The sequence below is a fragment of the Haliaeetus leucocephalus genome, unplaced genomic scaffold, assembly GCF_000737465.1.
Source record: "Haliaeetus leucocephalus isolate CR32 unplaced genomic scaffold, Haliaeetus_leucocephalus-4.0 Scaffold217, whole genome shotgun sequence".
NCBI classification, from domain to species: domain Eukaryota; kingdom Metazoa; phylum Chordata; class Aves; order Accipitriformes; family Accipitridae; genus Haliaeetus; species Haliaeetus leucocephalus.
This window is the reverse complement of record NW_010972653.1, coordinates 5,304,570-5,323,325: the sequence shown is the minus strand read 5'-3', so window position 1 is coordinate 5,323,325 and position 18,756 is coordinate 5,304,570. Positions and strand designations below refer to the sequence as shown.

Genomic DNA, 18,756 nt, shown 5'->3' with positions numbered 1-18,756 from the left:
CACTTTTATCTCTAATTAGCCTTAATCACAGTCACAGTCCTATTTTTCCAGGCATCTCACTGATTATGCCTAGTATATTTAAGCACCATTTAAAGTATATGCCAAATATCCTTTATATGAAGTAAATGGTGTGCTAAGTACAGTTTGCATGTGCCTTCTCTCTAGCAGTATGAAGTATATTGCTCTATCATACATGCTCCAACCTAAATACATGATCAGTATTATCATGAGGTACTCCATAAGTGTATGAAAAACAAAGCATACACCAACCTAAACCAGTGTCAGTCATGAGATACTCAAAACAGAAGAAATAGTTTTTAAGCTGAAAGTTAACCATTTCAAACCCAGTTTCACTAGTATCCCGCAGATGAACCAGATTTTTTTTTTTTTACTGCTCTTGACAGCCAGCAAAATCACTGCTGAAATAAGGATGCCTTAAACCATAAACGCACCTCTAGCTCTTGATCAAACATAATGGTATTTAGGCCTATGATGAGAAGGAGCAAACTCCTCCAAACTCCTGTTCTTACAGTGCCAGTTCTGTCCACCTAATCCCCAATTCTCCCTGTATCAACCAGAATCGTGGCAAGTTTCCACCATTAATCTTTCCACATTCAGTATAGCCATGTATACAAAGCAAACACACCTGAATTGCATGGAGATAATTCCTAAGAGATAACACAATGCTCCAGGGGAAAGATGTTGCACTACTACAAACTTTAACTTGTCATTGCATTTGGATTTCAAAGGCTTGAACGTTATCAAAAGACAAGACTCCAAAAAGAGGGACATACCCTGGAGCAACCACAACTGCATTACATTTTCTCAGTGGCTAAAGAGAAATAATGGTTCTTCTTGATATACAGCATGGGTGAGACTGAGATTTGAATACTGGATAGTTCTGTGTTAAATACAAAGCATAAGAAGCTTACGGACAATGCAGAAATTTGACAACTAGAGATAAAAAAATAGGTATTGAGACACTCATCTTTTAGTTGAATGCAAAGACAGAGAGGTGACGATTACAATGTATGTTTTAAAGATGAAAATACCAGGTGCAAAAGGCATTTTTAAATTAAAGGAAACAATATAATTAAAAACAGAAGCAAGGAATTAAAGCAGGTAAAATTAAATCAGGGAGAAGAAAATAAATCTAACCATGTGACTGATTATTCTACCATCTAAAAAAAATAAATTTTAAAAAAGCATCAGGCTATGAGAAACCAAAGTTTTTACTGAAATAACTGCAAAAATTCTACAGTAAATACTGTCCAGGAGACCTGACCAGATTAATAACCTCTCTGGTTTATAAAGCAAAACACTTAAGAACCTCCAAGTCTCTTAAAGAGATTTACAGTGATGGAGAGATTCACTGATTCTTGTTGGATCCAAAGTTCAGTTTTTTGGATTTAGCAAAGAGACAATTTATAAAGCCTTCTAAAAAGCTCCTTGAGGATCAAAGGTAAAAATTAATTTCTTTGCTTAAGTAGTGAACTACTTACGTAAATGATGGGTTTCCAAGATATAAAAAATAAAATCAAGAAGAGATGCTGTATCCTGGTTAGCAACAAGCATTCTTCTGGGAATCAAAAAGAAGACATAGAAAAGAATCAATCACCTCCTTATCATAGGTTCTAGTTTCTTATTTAACTAAACTAACTTTCTGAAGAATAGGAGGCTACTGGCATGGCCTTAATGTGCTTGTTATGTGAACATATGCCACTTATTTATGTTGAACCACGGCTGGCTTACCAAAACTTGTTAAACCTGGTCCTAAGGATTCTGAGTAAAGGCAATATTCACAAAATTTAACTTAGTAAGACTATCCTTATGAGATTCCCCTTTGTACATTGGTGTGGCAAGAGGTTTCCTTATAGAGTGACTTAGAGGAACTTAAATCAGGCATTCTCAGTTGCCCTCATGACGACCATTTGTACCTCCTCCTGGCAACCCAAGAATATAAAGCCCAAGAATATAAAGTCGGTTTTTGAAAAACATAACTGTTCATCATCCTTCAAGAACCATAAAAGAAAAATTTGTTGTGCCCTTGTATGGATAAGCTTTTAGACAAAATAACTTACCCTTGATCTTCTATCTAAGCAGTCACAAATAAAGATTTCAGAAAGCAAAAACCCACAGCTCTTAAGTTAAATAAACGACAGGCAGCCTTGGTGTATCATAAATTCTTATATAGAAAACATCCACGGTTACCCAATAACCAGTTGCTGGCTATTTCTGCACAAATACAGTTCACGCTGTAGTTTATAACACACCATACTCATAGCGTCCTTTGGTTAATACTTTTACTTTCATAAAATTTTCAATAATTAACACAGGGTTTAGCAAGTTCTGGTTTTTGTGTTCATCAATGAATGAAAATATAAATACATTGGTACTGTGTCCCAATTTGAAAAAGTCCCTTTTTCCGATGAAAAATGAGATTAAAAGTTTCTTTAAAAAAATAACATAAAATAAATCAATGAAACAGACGTCCTCTTCCACGCTTGCTCTTGAGATGACTAGCAGAACGCCTAAGAGTTTTCCTCTCTTGACGATGTTGTTTCTCAGCTTCCTGCTGTTTCTTTTGTTGCTCTGACTGGAATATTAAACAAAACCAGACTTAGGTTCTTGTAAACTTATGTATCACCTCATTGTTCAAGTATCTATATATCAAGTCAGAATTCCATTAGGAAAATCTGGGAATGTTACTGTAAATGGCTCCATGCTATCTTGTCTTATACCACACCTGTTGATTCTGAGTATCCCTAGGCATTACCATGCCAAGTAATTCAGAGCAAACATTTTAGACAAAGATATCAAAAACCAGTGAATAAAATCATGTATTTCAGATGAAAACCAGTGTCTAGCAACAGACTGTAAAATTACACTCCAGAATTTATTTTTTAATGCCCTTAAGAAGGTAGAGCACAATTTGAGGCTATTTAGTATCTACTTTGGTTAACTAGTGTTACCACATTTAATATTTGCACAAATGGATTTTTAAAAGACAGAACAGTTAGTTAAATTTGCTGAAACATATGGTTTTCTAAAAAATGTTCTTAGAAGTTCTTGCAAGTGTTTGATATGCTGTATGCAATTCTAGAAAGACTTCCCACATGAAAATCATCTAAAATCTCTGCTCCTGTGGCACATGCTCTATTAATGTTTCTCCTCTTCATCAAAAACACGCTGAAAGGGTTTCATTTACATACCACATAGATGAAATGGCTCTTACAGCCATAAACTACTATTCTCTTTGGAAGACTAAGGTTTGTCTTCAGACTAAGCATAAACTGGAACTAGCCAACTTGAACTAGCCAAGCTCAGGCAACTCTCCATGCGATAAAATACTCAAGCAATTAGAGCAATTTCAACAGCAGCACAGGATAAGTGCATTCACAGTGTGATAGAAGTATCCCCATTGCATCTAATTCTGTAATCAGCAGCATTCATATGTCAGCCCATGTCTTCCTGAATCTCCCCTTAAAGTACCATTTAAACTTGAGTTAAAGATTTGCACACATAGACAACATTTTGACTGAGGTGAGATATGAACCAATTCACCAAATGCAGCAATAAGCCCATACCAGCATCAGCATAATAAAAACTAGTGGTCTTTAGACATTGTTGAAATTTATTGACTCCTGTTTCCACTGCAAGTAGGGAAACAAGAAACCCACTATGTGAAAAAGTAAGTAGTTTCTCTCTGTCTCCAGACTTCGTCTGAAATGGTCTTGAGAAATCTTACTGAATACAAGTAATTACAAGAATGACTGCTACCACTAGCATACTGAAATTGAATGATCTTGATTTGCATTTGAAACTTTGGGTTTTTTAAAAATATGTCCTCTATACCTCCCCAGTATTGTAAGTACTTAGGTATTTTTGAAACCCTGCTATTTTGTTATATCTATTTGCTGTCATAAAACATGCTGAAATTGAAAAACAGGATACCACACTGTAGGAACCATACAAAAATCCCCTGAAAACTAAACTGTGAAATATCAACAACAAAGAATTTCAGCGCTGGATCTGTCAGTGGCCGCGGGGCATTTGGGAGGCTGCTAACATACCACAACTGCAGCAGCCAAGTTCAGTCTCAATTCCACTGACTTACAAGGTTGAGTGACATCAGTCCCATGGAAGCACAACTCTCTCCCCCACTGAATCTTTGCACTTACTCTTAAATACACCTGCACTTTAAAGAAAGGGCATCACTAAAGTAGAAGCTGATGATCAGAGTAACACTAAAATCCCTTTTAGCTTGCCAACTTCATCTCCGCATCCTCTGAAAACAAGTGTCAAGTCACAGCATACTGCACAGCATGCCTTCTTCCCAGCTCTGCCTGCTCCATTTCCTGGGACTTCAGAATATATACACAGGGTCTGTTTATTTGAGAGAAGACTTAAGTCTTATTTTGCTATTCTGTTGATAGGAGAAAAGATTTCCACTGTAGATGCATGATTTTTCTTTTAATTAGACTTTTAAAAGTCTTTTTAATGCAAATGAGCACAACCTATGTATTTCAATAAAGTAACATCAGTTAACAGTCAGAGAAAAAAATCCACATATGTTAGCAGCAACATAATTAAAAAAACCAAAAGCTATAGCATATCTGATGGAATCAAGTAAAAATGGCAGTCTGAACCACTGCAGTTTCTGTCTTCTTCCACCTTACTCCCAAATCTTCACAAAGCTGTTAGCAAAAGGTGATAGGTTATTGTTCACCATCAATTGCAAGAAACCTTGTGGCTTTGTGCTTCCTAATTTAAAGCTACTATACAAAAAGACTGTGCTTTTGAAGCCCTGCAAAGCCCATTTAATTAGCTGCAAGACACCAACAGATCAGTTACAGCAGCTGGTAAAATCCCCAGAATGGTTATCCTACACAGCAGTGCAGAGGAATCTGTGACTTACTCTAAAGTCAACACAATTTAAATTCCAGCAATAGAGGAATCAAAAACAGATGAAAAAGGGCATCTGCAAACAGACAATAATCAGGTAAAACAAGTAAGGTAGGAACAGTCCAATAAATTTTGTTATTTAAAATTTTTTTTTCAGGCATACCGAATGTGACAATCAAATAACTATCTAGCCATTGTTGTGACAGCAGTTTTACCAGTAAGAAAAATATTTGACCACTGGGAAGGAGAAACGTATTACAGCAAAGAGGCTTACCTGAGGAAAACCAGTTTTAATTGAAGTACATTTTGTCAGCTCAAATGTCAATTAATATCAGTCTTCAGCTTTAATAATGTGTCCTTTCCTCAGTTCTAAAGCAATTTTCTAGTAAAATTTCCCTAAGTGTTCTACAGCAGTAGCAGATGCACACATGCATTTAACTCTGCCCACACTATAAAATAATCACCTGCCTGCAATCTACAAAATTCCTCAGGATGGGAAATCAAAACCCTTTGGGAAAGGTAGATAGGCAGCAGTCAGCTACACACTTCAAATGGAATTTGGCAAGTAAAACAGGACCAGAGCTCATTCTTGTGATCTGTGTTACACAAGTTCAATGACAAAGGCAGTCAGAAGCTCTGTTCTTATCATGCTCAGACCTAGCAACATTATCAACCAAGAGAAAGCCTGTCATCTACAGCATCCTGATTGCATTTGGACCTGCAGACCAAGACCTCATCAGTCCTGGCAGAGAAGTCAGGTAAGGTCACAAGCTTCTGATGGTATGTCTGCAAATAAACTATTAAAAGATGGAAGCCAGTATTTTCTACCAGAACGTAAGATTTTATGAGTGCTGCCCGAGTTATAAGTACACACAGTGTACTACCGGAGGCTTTCATTCTCTTGGCAAGAAACAGAAGAGTTGGCAGCTTATAAAGAAATGAAGAGGGACATTTGTTTGACGGTTTTAAAGTTCCTGTTCTTTCATGCAAAACCTAAAGTTACTTGTGTATTATCTTAAAAAATTATATATATAGCTCACCTTCTTTAATTTGAATGTTGCCTGTTTGCTGCCTACTGTGGTATCAGACACATTGAGCGTGCCAAGTTTTTCTTCAAGCTTTAGACGATCTTCAAGAGTTTTCCTGCAGAGAATAATTAACATTAATCCCAATTCTTGCCATCTTTTTACTATAATAAACGCTGATAATGCAGTCAAAACTAATCTCAATTTCTCTGAAACCCTGAAATGCCATAACTCTAAAAAATAAACATTCAGTAAACAGAAGAGAAAGACAAGTTTAAATCATTCCCTCCAGATATTGCTTTTAGTAGAAACAATTTTAAAATTTATGTAAAGTTCATTGTTTTTTTCTGCTAAAAAAGCAACAAGACTCTAGTTGAGAAAGAAACCACACCCTTCTATTGCTATAGTTTTCTATGAAATGTCAGAAAAAGTCAGGAATATTCAGCTGCAGTAATAGATACATACACAAATAAAAAAACCCAGTAAGGTTTCTTGAAATCTTATAATTTCTGAACTGGAAACACTTTTGAGGGAAGGAAATAATCTTGACTGTACATCAGAACAAATTCGTTACTGAATGAATCACTTCACTGATAGAGACAAACTACTTAGCCCAAATAAAAATGACCGTTCGGACACTGTGACTGTTAAGTCTAATGCAAATAGTTTTCTAAATAAAAGAACAATGCAAACAAGTGAATGTGATAAATAGACAGACTCTGACCCCAGCAAGGAGCTCCACATGAGCATATTCCTTCAAGCTCATGGTACTCATCAGTTAGCTTCTGTGAGCAAGCTGGTATAGAGCCTCACCCTCAGGCACTGAACTCTAGCGTTTCTGTGGAGGAGGTAGCCATTGTGGTTGAAACGGATACTGCTGTCAGCTCTCCCCCACTGGAAGTAAATGCCCCTACAAAAGCGAGACACATGGACATGCCCCAGTTGCTCCAGGTTGTGAGCTGATATTTAATATCACCCTTGCTGACTTCAGTAAGTTGGGTCGTAAATTGCAACAGCTGAGGAGTGGAAATACACTTTGCTCCTGCACAGCCTCCAGCACAAGGGTGAGGCAGGCAGGGATGGTGCTGGCTTCACCCAGCCTCCCTAAAGGCACCTGTGAGTCCTAACACGGCTAGTCCTTCTTCTACAATGTGGGCCCTACGAGTAGGTAGTGCCACCTGAGAATATGACATGGCTTGTATGATCAGACAACTCACTCTGTGATTTGCTTAGAAAACATTCCCCTAACTGTAAATGAAATTAGCTTCTGCAATTTGAGATGCTGCTATTAGTGCCTTATTAGATCTCTGAAGAAGGCTAAAAGACACTTTTTGTACAAGTTTTAAAGTGGAAAATAAGTAATCATAAAAATACGGACGATTAGCAGCCACCGAAGTCATTGGCATTCACTGTGGATGAAGGGCTCATGGATGGTGGCCTATGCATGAAGTCTCTGAAGTCCACTGAATTTTGGTTAATGAGCCATTTTATGTAACAAAGACTGTTCAGATTAACAATGAAAAATTACTGTCAAGAATTACTTTATTTCTCATGACTAGGTACTTTGATTGTGTTTCTTTTCTGTAGTATATTTTTCATTGAGTTCATGTAAAAACTTGTTCCATCTGTGTGCATCGGGAAGACAAGCTAAGCCTTAGAGCTAACTATGGCAGAAGATCAGTCACCAACATTGTGGTGGGATTTCTACATTCAAGTGAAGTCCCATTTTTCTCCCCTTTGAAAGTGAACTGGAGAAATATGGCTATTACCCAGCAATTATTTAGCATGACTGCCTAGATACTGCTTCAGTCAGGAGAAAAATTAAAATGAGGAGATATTAGCAAAACACCGTGGGGTTGCAATTTTACTGAATAATTGCAGGTATGGCTATATTTATCTGAAAATGTGCAGACTTCAAATGATAGTCAGTTGCACACATTGATACACAAACACTTAAAATGGCTGGGTTGTTTGGGTTTTGTTTTTTGGTTTTGGGTTTTTTTTTTTGAATCATCCTCAACAAATTGATTCAAGGGATACATTAACAGTGCTATTAAAAACAACTTCCCCTGCCCCACAGTAAAAAAAGCAAACAAACAAAAAAATTGCCCAGGCACTTTTCTTTTCCTCGTTATAAAGAGAACAGTTTTTCAGGACTTTTCCTGCTGTTTTACTTTAGCAATACCTAGGAATGTCAGCTATGCTTTTGTTGGCTTTTGTTGACTTTCTTGGCCACCTCTGAAGATACATACATTGACTGTCATAGTTTATAAAGTATGACGACTGTAGTTTTTAATTTTGACATGCTCTTAACTTCAATAACAAACCTTTTAAAGGGACATCAAGAAAATCAGAAGAGCTCTCAGGACACTGATAAAAACCCTTTCCTTTTAGGGATCCCCTTTTAAGTTACTATGTAAGGAACTTATGCAGGAAGTAAACAAAGCAAAGTTTCACAAGTTTTCATGTGTAAGCCTAAGAGTGAAAAAGGGGAAAATGAAATGTAGAAGATTTGAGACAAGGCATTTTTTACAACCATGACTAAATTTTGCAGCCTTCCTGTGCAAAGAAATGTGTAGACTGTTGGTCTATGAAGAAATTTATAGTATGCACCACTGCTTTAGAAGTTGGGCTTGGAGCTGTGCTGAGTCAGGAACACGTTGAAAGAAACACCCAGTTTTATATAAGTCATAAACTGTTTCCTCAGGTAGAACATTATATGATTAGAGAAAAAAAGAACACCTAGCCATTAAATGCATAGTGAAGGTATTAAGGTACTTAATTATATTGGTCACAGACCATCATTCCATAACTTGGATAAATCAAATCAAAGACAAACATGCCAGCCTCACCAGATGGTACATGCCACTACAGTCTTTCCAATTTTCAGTACATTACTTGAATTAATTATTTTTATGCTGACTACTTAACACTGAATAAGGCCAGCAGAAAACATATTTAAGTATTTTCTTCATAAAATTATAATATGTAAAAATGCTTATTAACCAAACAAGTAGCTCACAACACAGACTAAGTCATTATGATTACAGAATCATGTCAGCTATACATTATAAGAAACAGATACCAGCTGTTAATTTTTAATTTCTTCTAAGACTTTGAGGAATATCAAACTCCACACTATGAACAGTGCTTGGATGAGCACAAATGGGATCAGTGAGTATAGAGCTAATTGCTTAGACAAAAATAAATTATGGAAAGACAATTCAATGACAGCAACTCAGAAAAACATAAAGGATGTAATGCTGTCACATCCATTTTTTTGTCATCTAATTCTATCCTCAATTTTATCTTTTTTTTTCTTTTTTTTTTTTTTTTAAACATTTTACATTACATCCCATCTATGCACCTACCACGCAGAGGGTATCCAACCTAAGCTACCCTAATTATGCATCATACCTTGCAAAATATTCTGCAGAGAATTAGCAGCAAATCTTAAGACATATTCTCTTTTCCCTAAAAGCAGTCTTTTAAAAGTCTTCCCATGGTTTATGTCACCACTGATATTCCTCCATTCATTGGACAGGTCTGTGGTATTTGATTTCAATTTTCCCAAGTTAAAGCAATAATTTTTCTCCCTTTACACAGCAGATGAATGAATTTACTTTGTCCTGTGTTACACTGTAATAATTTTTTCCAGATGTTTCTCTTCCTTACGCCTGTCTTGGCTTATTTACTTAACTTTCAGTATCCTTGTTCACATTTAAGCCTTCCATGTTTTGAACAAAATGAAATCTTAATACTTCAAGTTGAGTGTCCTTGAGAATTTCCTTTAGAGGTCAGCAGCTGAATTTGTGTAAAAGAACAGTATGTGAGTAGGCTGCAGCCATACTGCCTTTTAGTGAAGTATTTCAATGGCAATGAGAATACAGGGCCATTTGACCAGTGTCTCAGGCTCCTTTCAAGTCACTTGTTAACATGACTATAAATCTAAGTACAATGTAAAAAATATCCTTAACCTAGAATACTCTGTCAGAGTGTCCAGAGTGGATTTTCTCCTGACAAAGAAGAAAAACTGACAAAAACAAGAAGTTGTTTCATCTTCTGGAAGAAAGAAAGAAAAATAATCAGAAGCAAGGTGATGGAGAAATCTAATAAAGTTAAGAGTCCAGAATGAGTGGGTATACTCAATATAAAGAACAAAGAAAAATCCCTGTGTGAAAACACTTGCTGATAAAAAAAAGCTAAGGAAAATATGGGAATAATTTCTGCAGAACTGCTATAAATGCCACTTTATAAAAACTACTACTTCTATTTAAAGAGGTCTTACAGGTACAGCATGGAAAAAACAGACTACTAGACTATCTAGAAATACTATCTCAGTAATACTTGAAGACCATTTTACATGATAATTCCAGTTAAAAACTTGCACATTTAAAGGGACAGGCTAAATTTTTTATCAAATGTTTCTTTACATATCTCCAGAAAATTTCCATCATGAAACAACTAGGTTGTAGAGTCAGTCATTAGTGACATAAAGAAAAAGCCCCATTATATATATTATTCATTTCCTTTTCTTTGACTGTATCATTTCATTCTAAGTAAAGACATAATGGCTATCACGAGATCCATCTAGCCCAGCAACTTGTTTCCGACATTAGTCAAAATTCTGCTCTGTATCCATTGTGCTGCAAGAACTTTGAAGCTATTGTCTTTCAATGTTTCAATACTAGCATCTGTGCTCCAAATAATAAAAGGCGATTAAATCTCATCTTTGAAGGAAAGGAAAAAAAAAAAAAAAAAAAAAGGGGAGATTTGCAGGCATTAAGCACCTCAAAGGCAAGTCCTTTAGTTTGACGTGCTCTTTATACAGTACCCAACTACTTCGGCTGATCATCAACTTAAGGAAATCCAAATTAAAAAAAAAAAAGTCTGATTATTTTATATTGCAAAAAGAAAACCAGAAATAGTAAAACCTGATAATATCAGGACAGCACAGTTTTTTGAAAGTTTCTGGATGCCATAAAAATTCCCAGACAAAACAATATTTTCTTTTTTACCACCTTGATCCTTCCTCCAAAACAGTGTCTAGTCATGCAGTATTCTACACCTTTTTAGAGGGTCAGATGAAAAACATGCAGCCTGTCAACCTCATACTGACATTTGTGGACAAATATAACCAGTCTCACAGACATCAGTGTTGTTATTTGTGAGAGCAGCAGTTCACCAGCACTGATTAATGGATCCCCAAACCTGGCTCAGAATATTAATCTCTTACTCATCTCATTTGTGTTGTCTCTCTGCCATACTTTAAACATCATATTTGTTTAACTACAAAACAAAGCCTTCAACAACTATGTCGCTTTAAGTTATATCCCTGAGTTGCCAGATGTGGCTTTACTAGTAAGTGCTTCCGAGCCAAAATGCCACTGGCCTGCACTGTAGAGAAATACTTGAGAATTGCCCACCCCCAGCTATTAAAACAGGAACATTAGTCTTACTTCATTAATTTTTGTTTTTTGGCAGAGTCTTTGAAGCTTCTGAATTCCTCTCCTTCTTTAATCTCAAAAAAATGAGGTTTCAGTAATGTTTGCTGATCCTCCTTGAACCTTTCCTGCCGCTTTACTTTTTCCTCTTGGCGTAGAAGCTTGCGCTGTTTCCTGACCTCTTCAACCCAGCCTTTTTCATCATCTGAACTCTCAGAACTTTCTGCATCACTTGCTTTTCCTTCTGGTTCTTCCTCCTCTTCCTGCAGACAAAAATAGTACAAAATAAGAAATCATCAACTAATTTTCTTTTCAAACCATTCCTGCAATGAAAGTACGTGACAGCTTTTACATAGACGCAGTTGAAGAGAACTAAAATTTGAACAAAAGCAGTAACAGCAAATGAAGCAGAAGATATATTATAAAATTTTTTCCACCTACATATTTTACGCTTTTCAAACCTACATTAATGTAGACACAATATTGTTCACATCTAAAAACTAGAATAACATTATAAATTACACTTAATTACTGTAGCTGATAAGACATTCTTGCATTGCCTCCATCTTTCCTTCTTTCTAGGGTGAAAAATCTGAATGCTTGAAACAAAGAAAACTATGGATTTTTCCTAATCCGAGTGGAAAATATTTTACCTGTTCTTGTGCTTCCAGTTCCTCTAAGATCTTTAGTTTCCTCTTTCTTTTCTCACTTATTTTAGAAACAAGTGGGTTAAGTAGCCTAAATTCTTCACTCTGCTCATCCACCTGGTAATCTGGATTCTCAAACATGACCTTAAAACGATCATCTTTGAGAAGGCTAGGCAGATTCTGGAAAAGAAGTAAAGCATGAGTGAGTTATAAAATTCTGAAATGGACATTGGTAAAGTAAGTAACACCTTTTTAATTAAACAAAACTCAAAAGCAGCATGTGAAATGCCAGTTCCTTCCAGGTCATATAAAAATCAAGATTTATGCTTATTATATTTTATTACTTTCACAAAGATCAAATAAACATCATTCTAAGCTACCTGTAAGCAAGACAGGTTGGTTTTCTTTATGCATACTATAGACACCTTAAATACACAATTACTAATATTTTTTAATTAATGTTTCTCATACATTCAAGCCAGCTAGTCTGGAGACGTGTTGATATCTATTGACTAATCAGCAGTACCTCCAAGGCAAATACCCTGCCTGACGGGGATGATTGTACAACATGTACAACAAATTATCAAGGTAAACATGTCTTTATGCAATGCTACTACTGTTTTACTGTAAATATGTAAGAGTAAGTGTTTCTATACACCTTACACACTTTTTCTTCACTGCCCTCGCATACGGAATGAAAAAGGCAGTTTCATTCATGACAAAGTAAAATGAACTCAGTTTAAATTATGCTACTGTTGAATTAGGAACAGTTCAAGCTACAATTTCAGCTTCTGCAAATACCTGTTGTCATCATTTTAAAATCATTAAGTACATAGCTTTTTAATATAAAAAGCTGATCTTTCAAAATTGTCAAAATTACACCAGCACATACATCCCACCCTAGCATCGAATTTTCATTGTTACCTAAGAAGGGGGGGAGGGGGGCGGGGAAGATACAGAAAACAAATGTAGATTTCAAACACAGAAACTGTTGCAAATGTGTGACTTGCAGTCACACAGCCAAAAATTAAACCCCAAAGCCTAAAATAAATTGCTTTTCATAAGACTCTAATGCCATTCAGGAAAATAACCAGAACATGCATTTTTACATATACTCTTTTTAGTCCACTTAATAATACAATTTATATGTACTCCTAGACAAATCAGCCCCCATTTATTGAACTCATATTTCCATCATAACACTGGCTTAGTCTGCATTTAAGGTTTTACCACCACCTACTTTTTCAGTAGTTCATGCTTCCTAGTAACTGTAACACACAGGATTTCATTAGATGCCGCATGAAGCTAATGCCTGCCTTTCACGAATGCCACAGGCCTGTGAGAATGAGCACCTATGAAGTGATACCTACAGACCCCACCCCCCCACCCCGATACTAAACATTAACTCATTTGGTCATTTAGACTTCGCTTAGGATAAAGATTGATTATTTTGAACATCAGGAAGAATTCTGGTTGCATAAGAGCAAACCATTTTGGCTATTTTATAAAATGTAGTCAACTGTGCGCACAAAGACAGGCAATTGTAACTTCAGTTTTACAGATAACATCTATCTTGTCATGGTCACCACCAAGATACCAATAAATGCAAACAACAGGTCTTTTTTGAACAACTTTGGTATTGACTCTGCATTTAGCTAGCTTCTGGAGTCCTGTGAAGCCCATATCGCTTCACAGTGAATATTTCATCATTTTAAGCTTTAAGTTACTACACGGTCTTTTTGGTGCTGCAGCTACAGTGAAGTACACCTTAAAGCCACCTACTAGGATAAGTTATTTATGAGAAACAGAAACAATGGAACTTTGAATCTGTTTGCCAGATAACAAAAAAAGCCCCAACAACAAAAAAATCAATACTGTAAGCATTACTATTTCTGTGATCCCAGTTAGAGAAGTCTCCAAAACAAAAGCTCACCTTCTGTTTCCTTTTTCTAGTAACCTGTTGCTCTTCTCCTTCTTCTTCAATCAGTTTGAGTGCAAGCTCTTTATTGACTTTTGGAAGTTTCTAAAGAGAGAGAAGCAATTAATCAGTAAATTACTCTTTTATACATGCAAACCCCTATATGCATTACATTCTTAAGTGTGGTGAAGAGAGTATTCTTATTCATTCTTCTAACTCTTGCTGAAAAGCTCCTTGACTGTCCAAATATTTCTAGGTATTAGTTAAGCAACAGCACTTGGAGAAAATTTAAGCCGAACTTCTGTATTATTTTTTCCTTGTAATGCATCAGCTTTAGTACTTTAAAAGCAATTATTTTTCCTTGTATGTTGAACAAATTCAATCTAGAAAGCTACTAGTTACAAATGCAATACTATTTTTATATTCTCTTTCCAGAGTTATCCAGTGTTTTAATGGCTTAAATCATTTAAACTAAATGATTCAATGACAGAAGTAGAAACTGCAAGTTTTACCAGTGGGTTACTCACTCAAGTGGCAAATCTGATGAGAGCTGCTCTTTTACAGCTTTCTCATCTGTGGGGATCACACGCATGGGAACTTTATGGTTCCATTCAAAAAGTTCTATAAATTACTTTGTGTCTCCGATGATAAACAGAATCAAATCCTAAGTCATTACATCTCTGAGATACACTTAAGAATATATTGCTCTTTGTGAATAGTTTTCCCAGAACTATACTCATTGTTTACAGGATTTACCTTTAGCTGAACTCTCTGTGCGCGTGTTTCTTCTATCTTCTGCCTTATTTTCTCTCTTCTGTATTCTTCATAGGCAAAGGGGTTGGCCATCATTTTTGCCTTTGAACAAGGAGGAAGTAAAAAGAATATACCATTAATACAGGAGACAGTCCGTTATTTGGAGGAAAAAAAACCCCACAAAACAAAAACCACCACCCCCCCCACCAAAAACCCAACACACATTTTATTAAGAGTAAAAATTGACAAAGATCAGCCTTATTTACCTTATGATAAAGTCTTATGTCCATGAAAAAGCCATGCATATATGCTCTGAGCAATGATGATCCAATGAGATGAGAAAGGCCTGGGAAAAAAGTTACAGAGGATTTCAAAGAGCTTTCATATACAAAGAATTCCTATTCCAAGCTAGCCACTTCACTTACCTGATTCAAGACAAACAAGCACTGCAATGCAACACATCAATCTAACAGTCACATCCATTACATAAAGACTAAGTAAAAACATTAAAAAAAAAAAAAAATCAGTTTGGCCAGCAAGAAATTCAAGCTTCTTCAGAACAAGAAAATCCATTTTTCTTGTCATAACACATGTTACTGTGCACTTTTTAAAAATGCCCACATGTACTACGCTCCTTAAAAGTTCATGAAGAAAAATTCCGAGAGAATTTTTTTGAAAGTCCATAGGTGTTTGACAATCACTTTTTTAGTGTGGTATAGAGATGTTTTTAATTAAAGAGTTTTGCCTTGGGTCACTATCTTTGAAGAATCAACATGTTGGAAAAAAATACAGTACCACATCAGGTCATAAAACTGTCACCCTAGGCCCTATCCTAAGTAAAAATGAAAATACTTTTAACAGTTCTCTGATATTCCTTCCATGTATCTTCACAAAATTCCAGGACTGAGAAAAGGAAAAGGTTTTATAGCAAAATATCCTCTACAGACCCTGAATCTTTATTTTAGGGTCTTATAATTAAGAATTAACAAAATTCCTCTAGAACTAATTGCAAAAAAACAGAAGTGAGAAACTGCTCTGCATCTCAGAAAGCAAAGTTGTTTCTAAAAATTTTGTTAACTGTTTGCAGGAAACAATCTTCCTGCATATTTCAAAATGAGAGTACCTCCAGCTAATGGCGAGTAATACAAAGAAACCCTAACATATGAAATATAAAATATCCCTTAAGCTGGTTCTTCATTTGAAAGCCTGCATCTATAGGGAAATGAATTTGATTTAAGTTATAGCGAATTTAAAGCAGAATAAGTATTCCCAGTCAAGTCTCTGTGTAGATAACACTACATTACCTTATTCCCTTACAACTGGGATAGGGGTCTGTGGGCTACATTCAGACCATCTACTCTAGAACTCATAACGCTGAAGATGCAGGTGCTTTGGATGACCTCCTCCTTGTATGGCGTCCTGCCAGGCCAAACCCAACTCCCATATTCAGAGGTTAATTAAACTGGAGCAAAGCACTGCAATCAAAACACGCAGCAGACAGAAAAGGACTAACTACCTTGGGAAAAGCACGCTTACCTTCTCTGCTATGTAACTTTCAGCATTCTAATTCCTTGAAACTCTGTTTCTATTAGCCCCAGAATGATTTGTATTTTCTGGAAATCACTACATTCAAATAGGATAGCCTTTGGCAGATTTTCCTGAGTTCCACCACAGTATTTGAGCACCTAAAAAATATTTTGATAACTAAACCAACTTCTCTTCCTATGCCTTTCATTTAGTGTCTGAAAGCACACACAACAGATTCCTGGACAAATCAGCAAATATCAATCATCTTCACAGGATAAAAATCTGAGAAACACAAATACCTAGTGTTGCACTGATTGGGAACCAAAGAACATACAGCCATCAGTCTGGTCTATTAATAACCAAGAAGACTGGAGGAAACTACTGCCAGTGACTTTCTAACATCCCTCATATGTCACATCAAAATTACAAAACTTATATGTGTAAATAATCAAAAACTGAACAAAGAAGTCAGCTAAAGAGGATATTCAACAGTTTTACCTAAATTTTCAAGGTCTTTTCTGGTAACAAATTTGTAATCATCATAAACTGTGCTCTCTGGATTCTCTTCCAGTTCTTCAGTCAAGTTGTCCAAGAAGGAACACCATTTTGGGGCAGGTCCTAAAACCTGTGGATATTATAGAAAGTTGTAACATTGTATATTCTTAGAGAAAAAAAAACCTACAGTTATGCTTTCAAGCTACTGTGCTGTAATGGAATAGAGAATGATTCCCCCTGAAATTAAAACAGACCTTAAAAGCAACAGCAGTCAGAGAACACAATTAAACCTATGGCTTGCAACACCAATAAGGAGTACTATAGATTATGCAAGTGTTATTTTAATTTAGGTCATTTATTTGAGACCAATGATCTAGAGGTTTCATGTTTAACTGTTTCAAGTGGTCCCAGTCTGATTAATTTATTAAAAACTCAGAGCCAAATGTTATAGATAAAATTATGAACTAATTGCATTAGATAGTAACTAATCTGTAAAGCACTGTTGGATCTTGAACTCATTAGGTTCACTATGCAATCATGTTAAATGCTATTCTGCCTTATTTATTTTAATTAAACCACCACAGGTATATTTCATGTATTTTTATTCAACGATAAACCCAGACCGTATGAACAGAAAATAGAAAATACTAAAAAGCTTGCATATTTCTACCATGAGGCAAAAGATTTATTTGAACAGTATTATGTTGCACTATCAATGTACTTTTCCATATAAGCTTCCTCCAATTTCCCAAGTTAACAATTAGCTCCCTTCACTTTTCCCTCCCACTGTTCTGATTGAAATTCCTCTCTATCCTGATGCATGCAGCCATACTCAACTGTTCCAGTACTATTATTTTAGTAGGTGAGTTAGCCGAATGGAAAAATCCAACGCTACATTTTTTTCTCTAGAGCAAATCATCTGACATTTTAGAACGTAAAGTGGCCAGTTAACTCCTAGAGTGGGACTTCGGATGAGGCTTCTGACTTGTTTGCTAAAAATTTACGTTAAAAACTCTGCAGTCAACACAACTACAAGAATGGTTGTGATTCAACAACAACATTTTAAGATTCTATTTGGTTATGGAAACAAGGAGAAGTGATTTTATGTATATAAAATACATATAGTTTGACATGATAGTGTGGTAAGAGTATGACATAATGCTGTTCATTTAAAAAAGTGTGTTACTACTCATTTAAAAGTCTTCTTTTGAAGACAACTATACACAAAAAAATTGTAAAAATTGTATTCTAGACCATAATATTCTTGACTGTAACATTCCAGTATTCTAGACCACTATTGTCTCTGTATCAAGTACAATTTATCTCGGTAAGATTTCAGAACTAGCTGAGAACCACAACATGCCAAATGAAAAACTGCACTTTTTTACAGTGCTGCATAGTTTATTCCAATTAGTAAGAGCTTCTAAGGAAAGACCCAAGATGTCACTAACAGGAAAGACTTTACCTACTTAATGAATGAATCAAATCCCTGTGTCTGCTCCAGTAATACTCAGCTTAAACACTATAAAATATTCATATTGATTTCTTACCAACATTGCAGAAGCCTTTCTCTCCATCCAGATTTTAAACTTTTCAGTTATTTCCCCCAAACCCACTTCTTCAAGTCTAAATGCCAAACTTTCATATTAATAAGAAAGCAGTCTAGATATATTAAATGTATCACTGGTTTTCATGCCATTCAAGAAATCAGTTATCTGTGCTTCATTACCAGAACATCAAAGCATGACCAGGGTGGAGGAATCTTCTCTAAAGTTTACTTACAGTTTTGTTTTGGATGAAACCATTTGTCCTTCTTACAAAAAAGAAGTTGCTTACTACCTAAACAAAACTTCTCTGGTAACAAAATTTAAGTACAAGTTTCTCTGCTGAAGATTATTAGAAATGAGATTAGAGAATCCTTGACTCACGTCCATTCCCATTAAATAAAAAGGTTCCCCTTCATTCCATCTTGCTGACGCATGATGTAAAGATCTCTATCACTTCAATAAACCTTTTTCATCACTTCCACGTCTATGACACTA

General features: G+C 35.7%; 1 protein-coding gene across 1 annotated transcript in view; it reads right to left on the bottom strand.

Moving 5' to 3' along the window:
• Positions 1–377: 377 nt before the first annotated feature.
• The window catches only part of NOL10 (nucleolar protein 10), a 56,756-nt gene continuing 38,377 nt past the window's right edge, over positions 378–18,756 (bottom strand). The window contains exons 14-21 of the mRNA XM_010566745.1: positions 16,718–16,844; positions 14,959–15,038; positions 14,696–14,794; positions 13,955–14,044; positions 12,028–12,201; positions 11,390–11,637; positions 5,946–6,048; positions 378–2,596 (exon numbers count right to left, since the gene is read on the bottom strand). Of these exons, the coding sequence (XP_010565047.1) occupies positions 2,477–2,596; positions 5,946–6,048; positions 11,390–11,637; positions 12,028–12,201; positions 13,955–14,044; positions 14,696–14,794; positions 14,959–15,038; positions 16,718–16,844 (1,041 nt within the window). The 3' untranslated portion in view covers positions 378–2,476. The remainder of the gene's footprint in view (positions 2,597–5,945; positions 6,049–11,389; positions 11,638–12,027; positions 12,202–13,954; positions 14,045–14,695; positions 14,795–14,958; positions 15,039–16,717; positions 16,845–18,756) is intronic.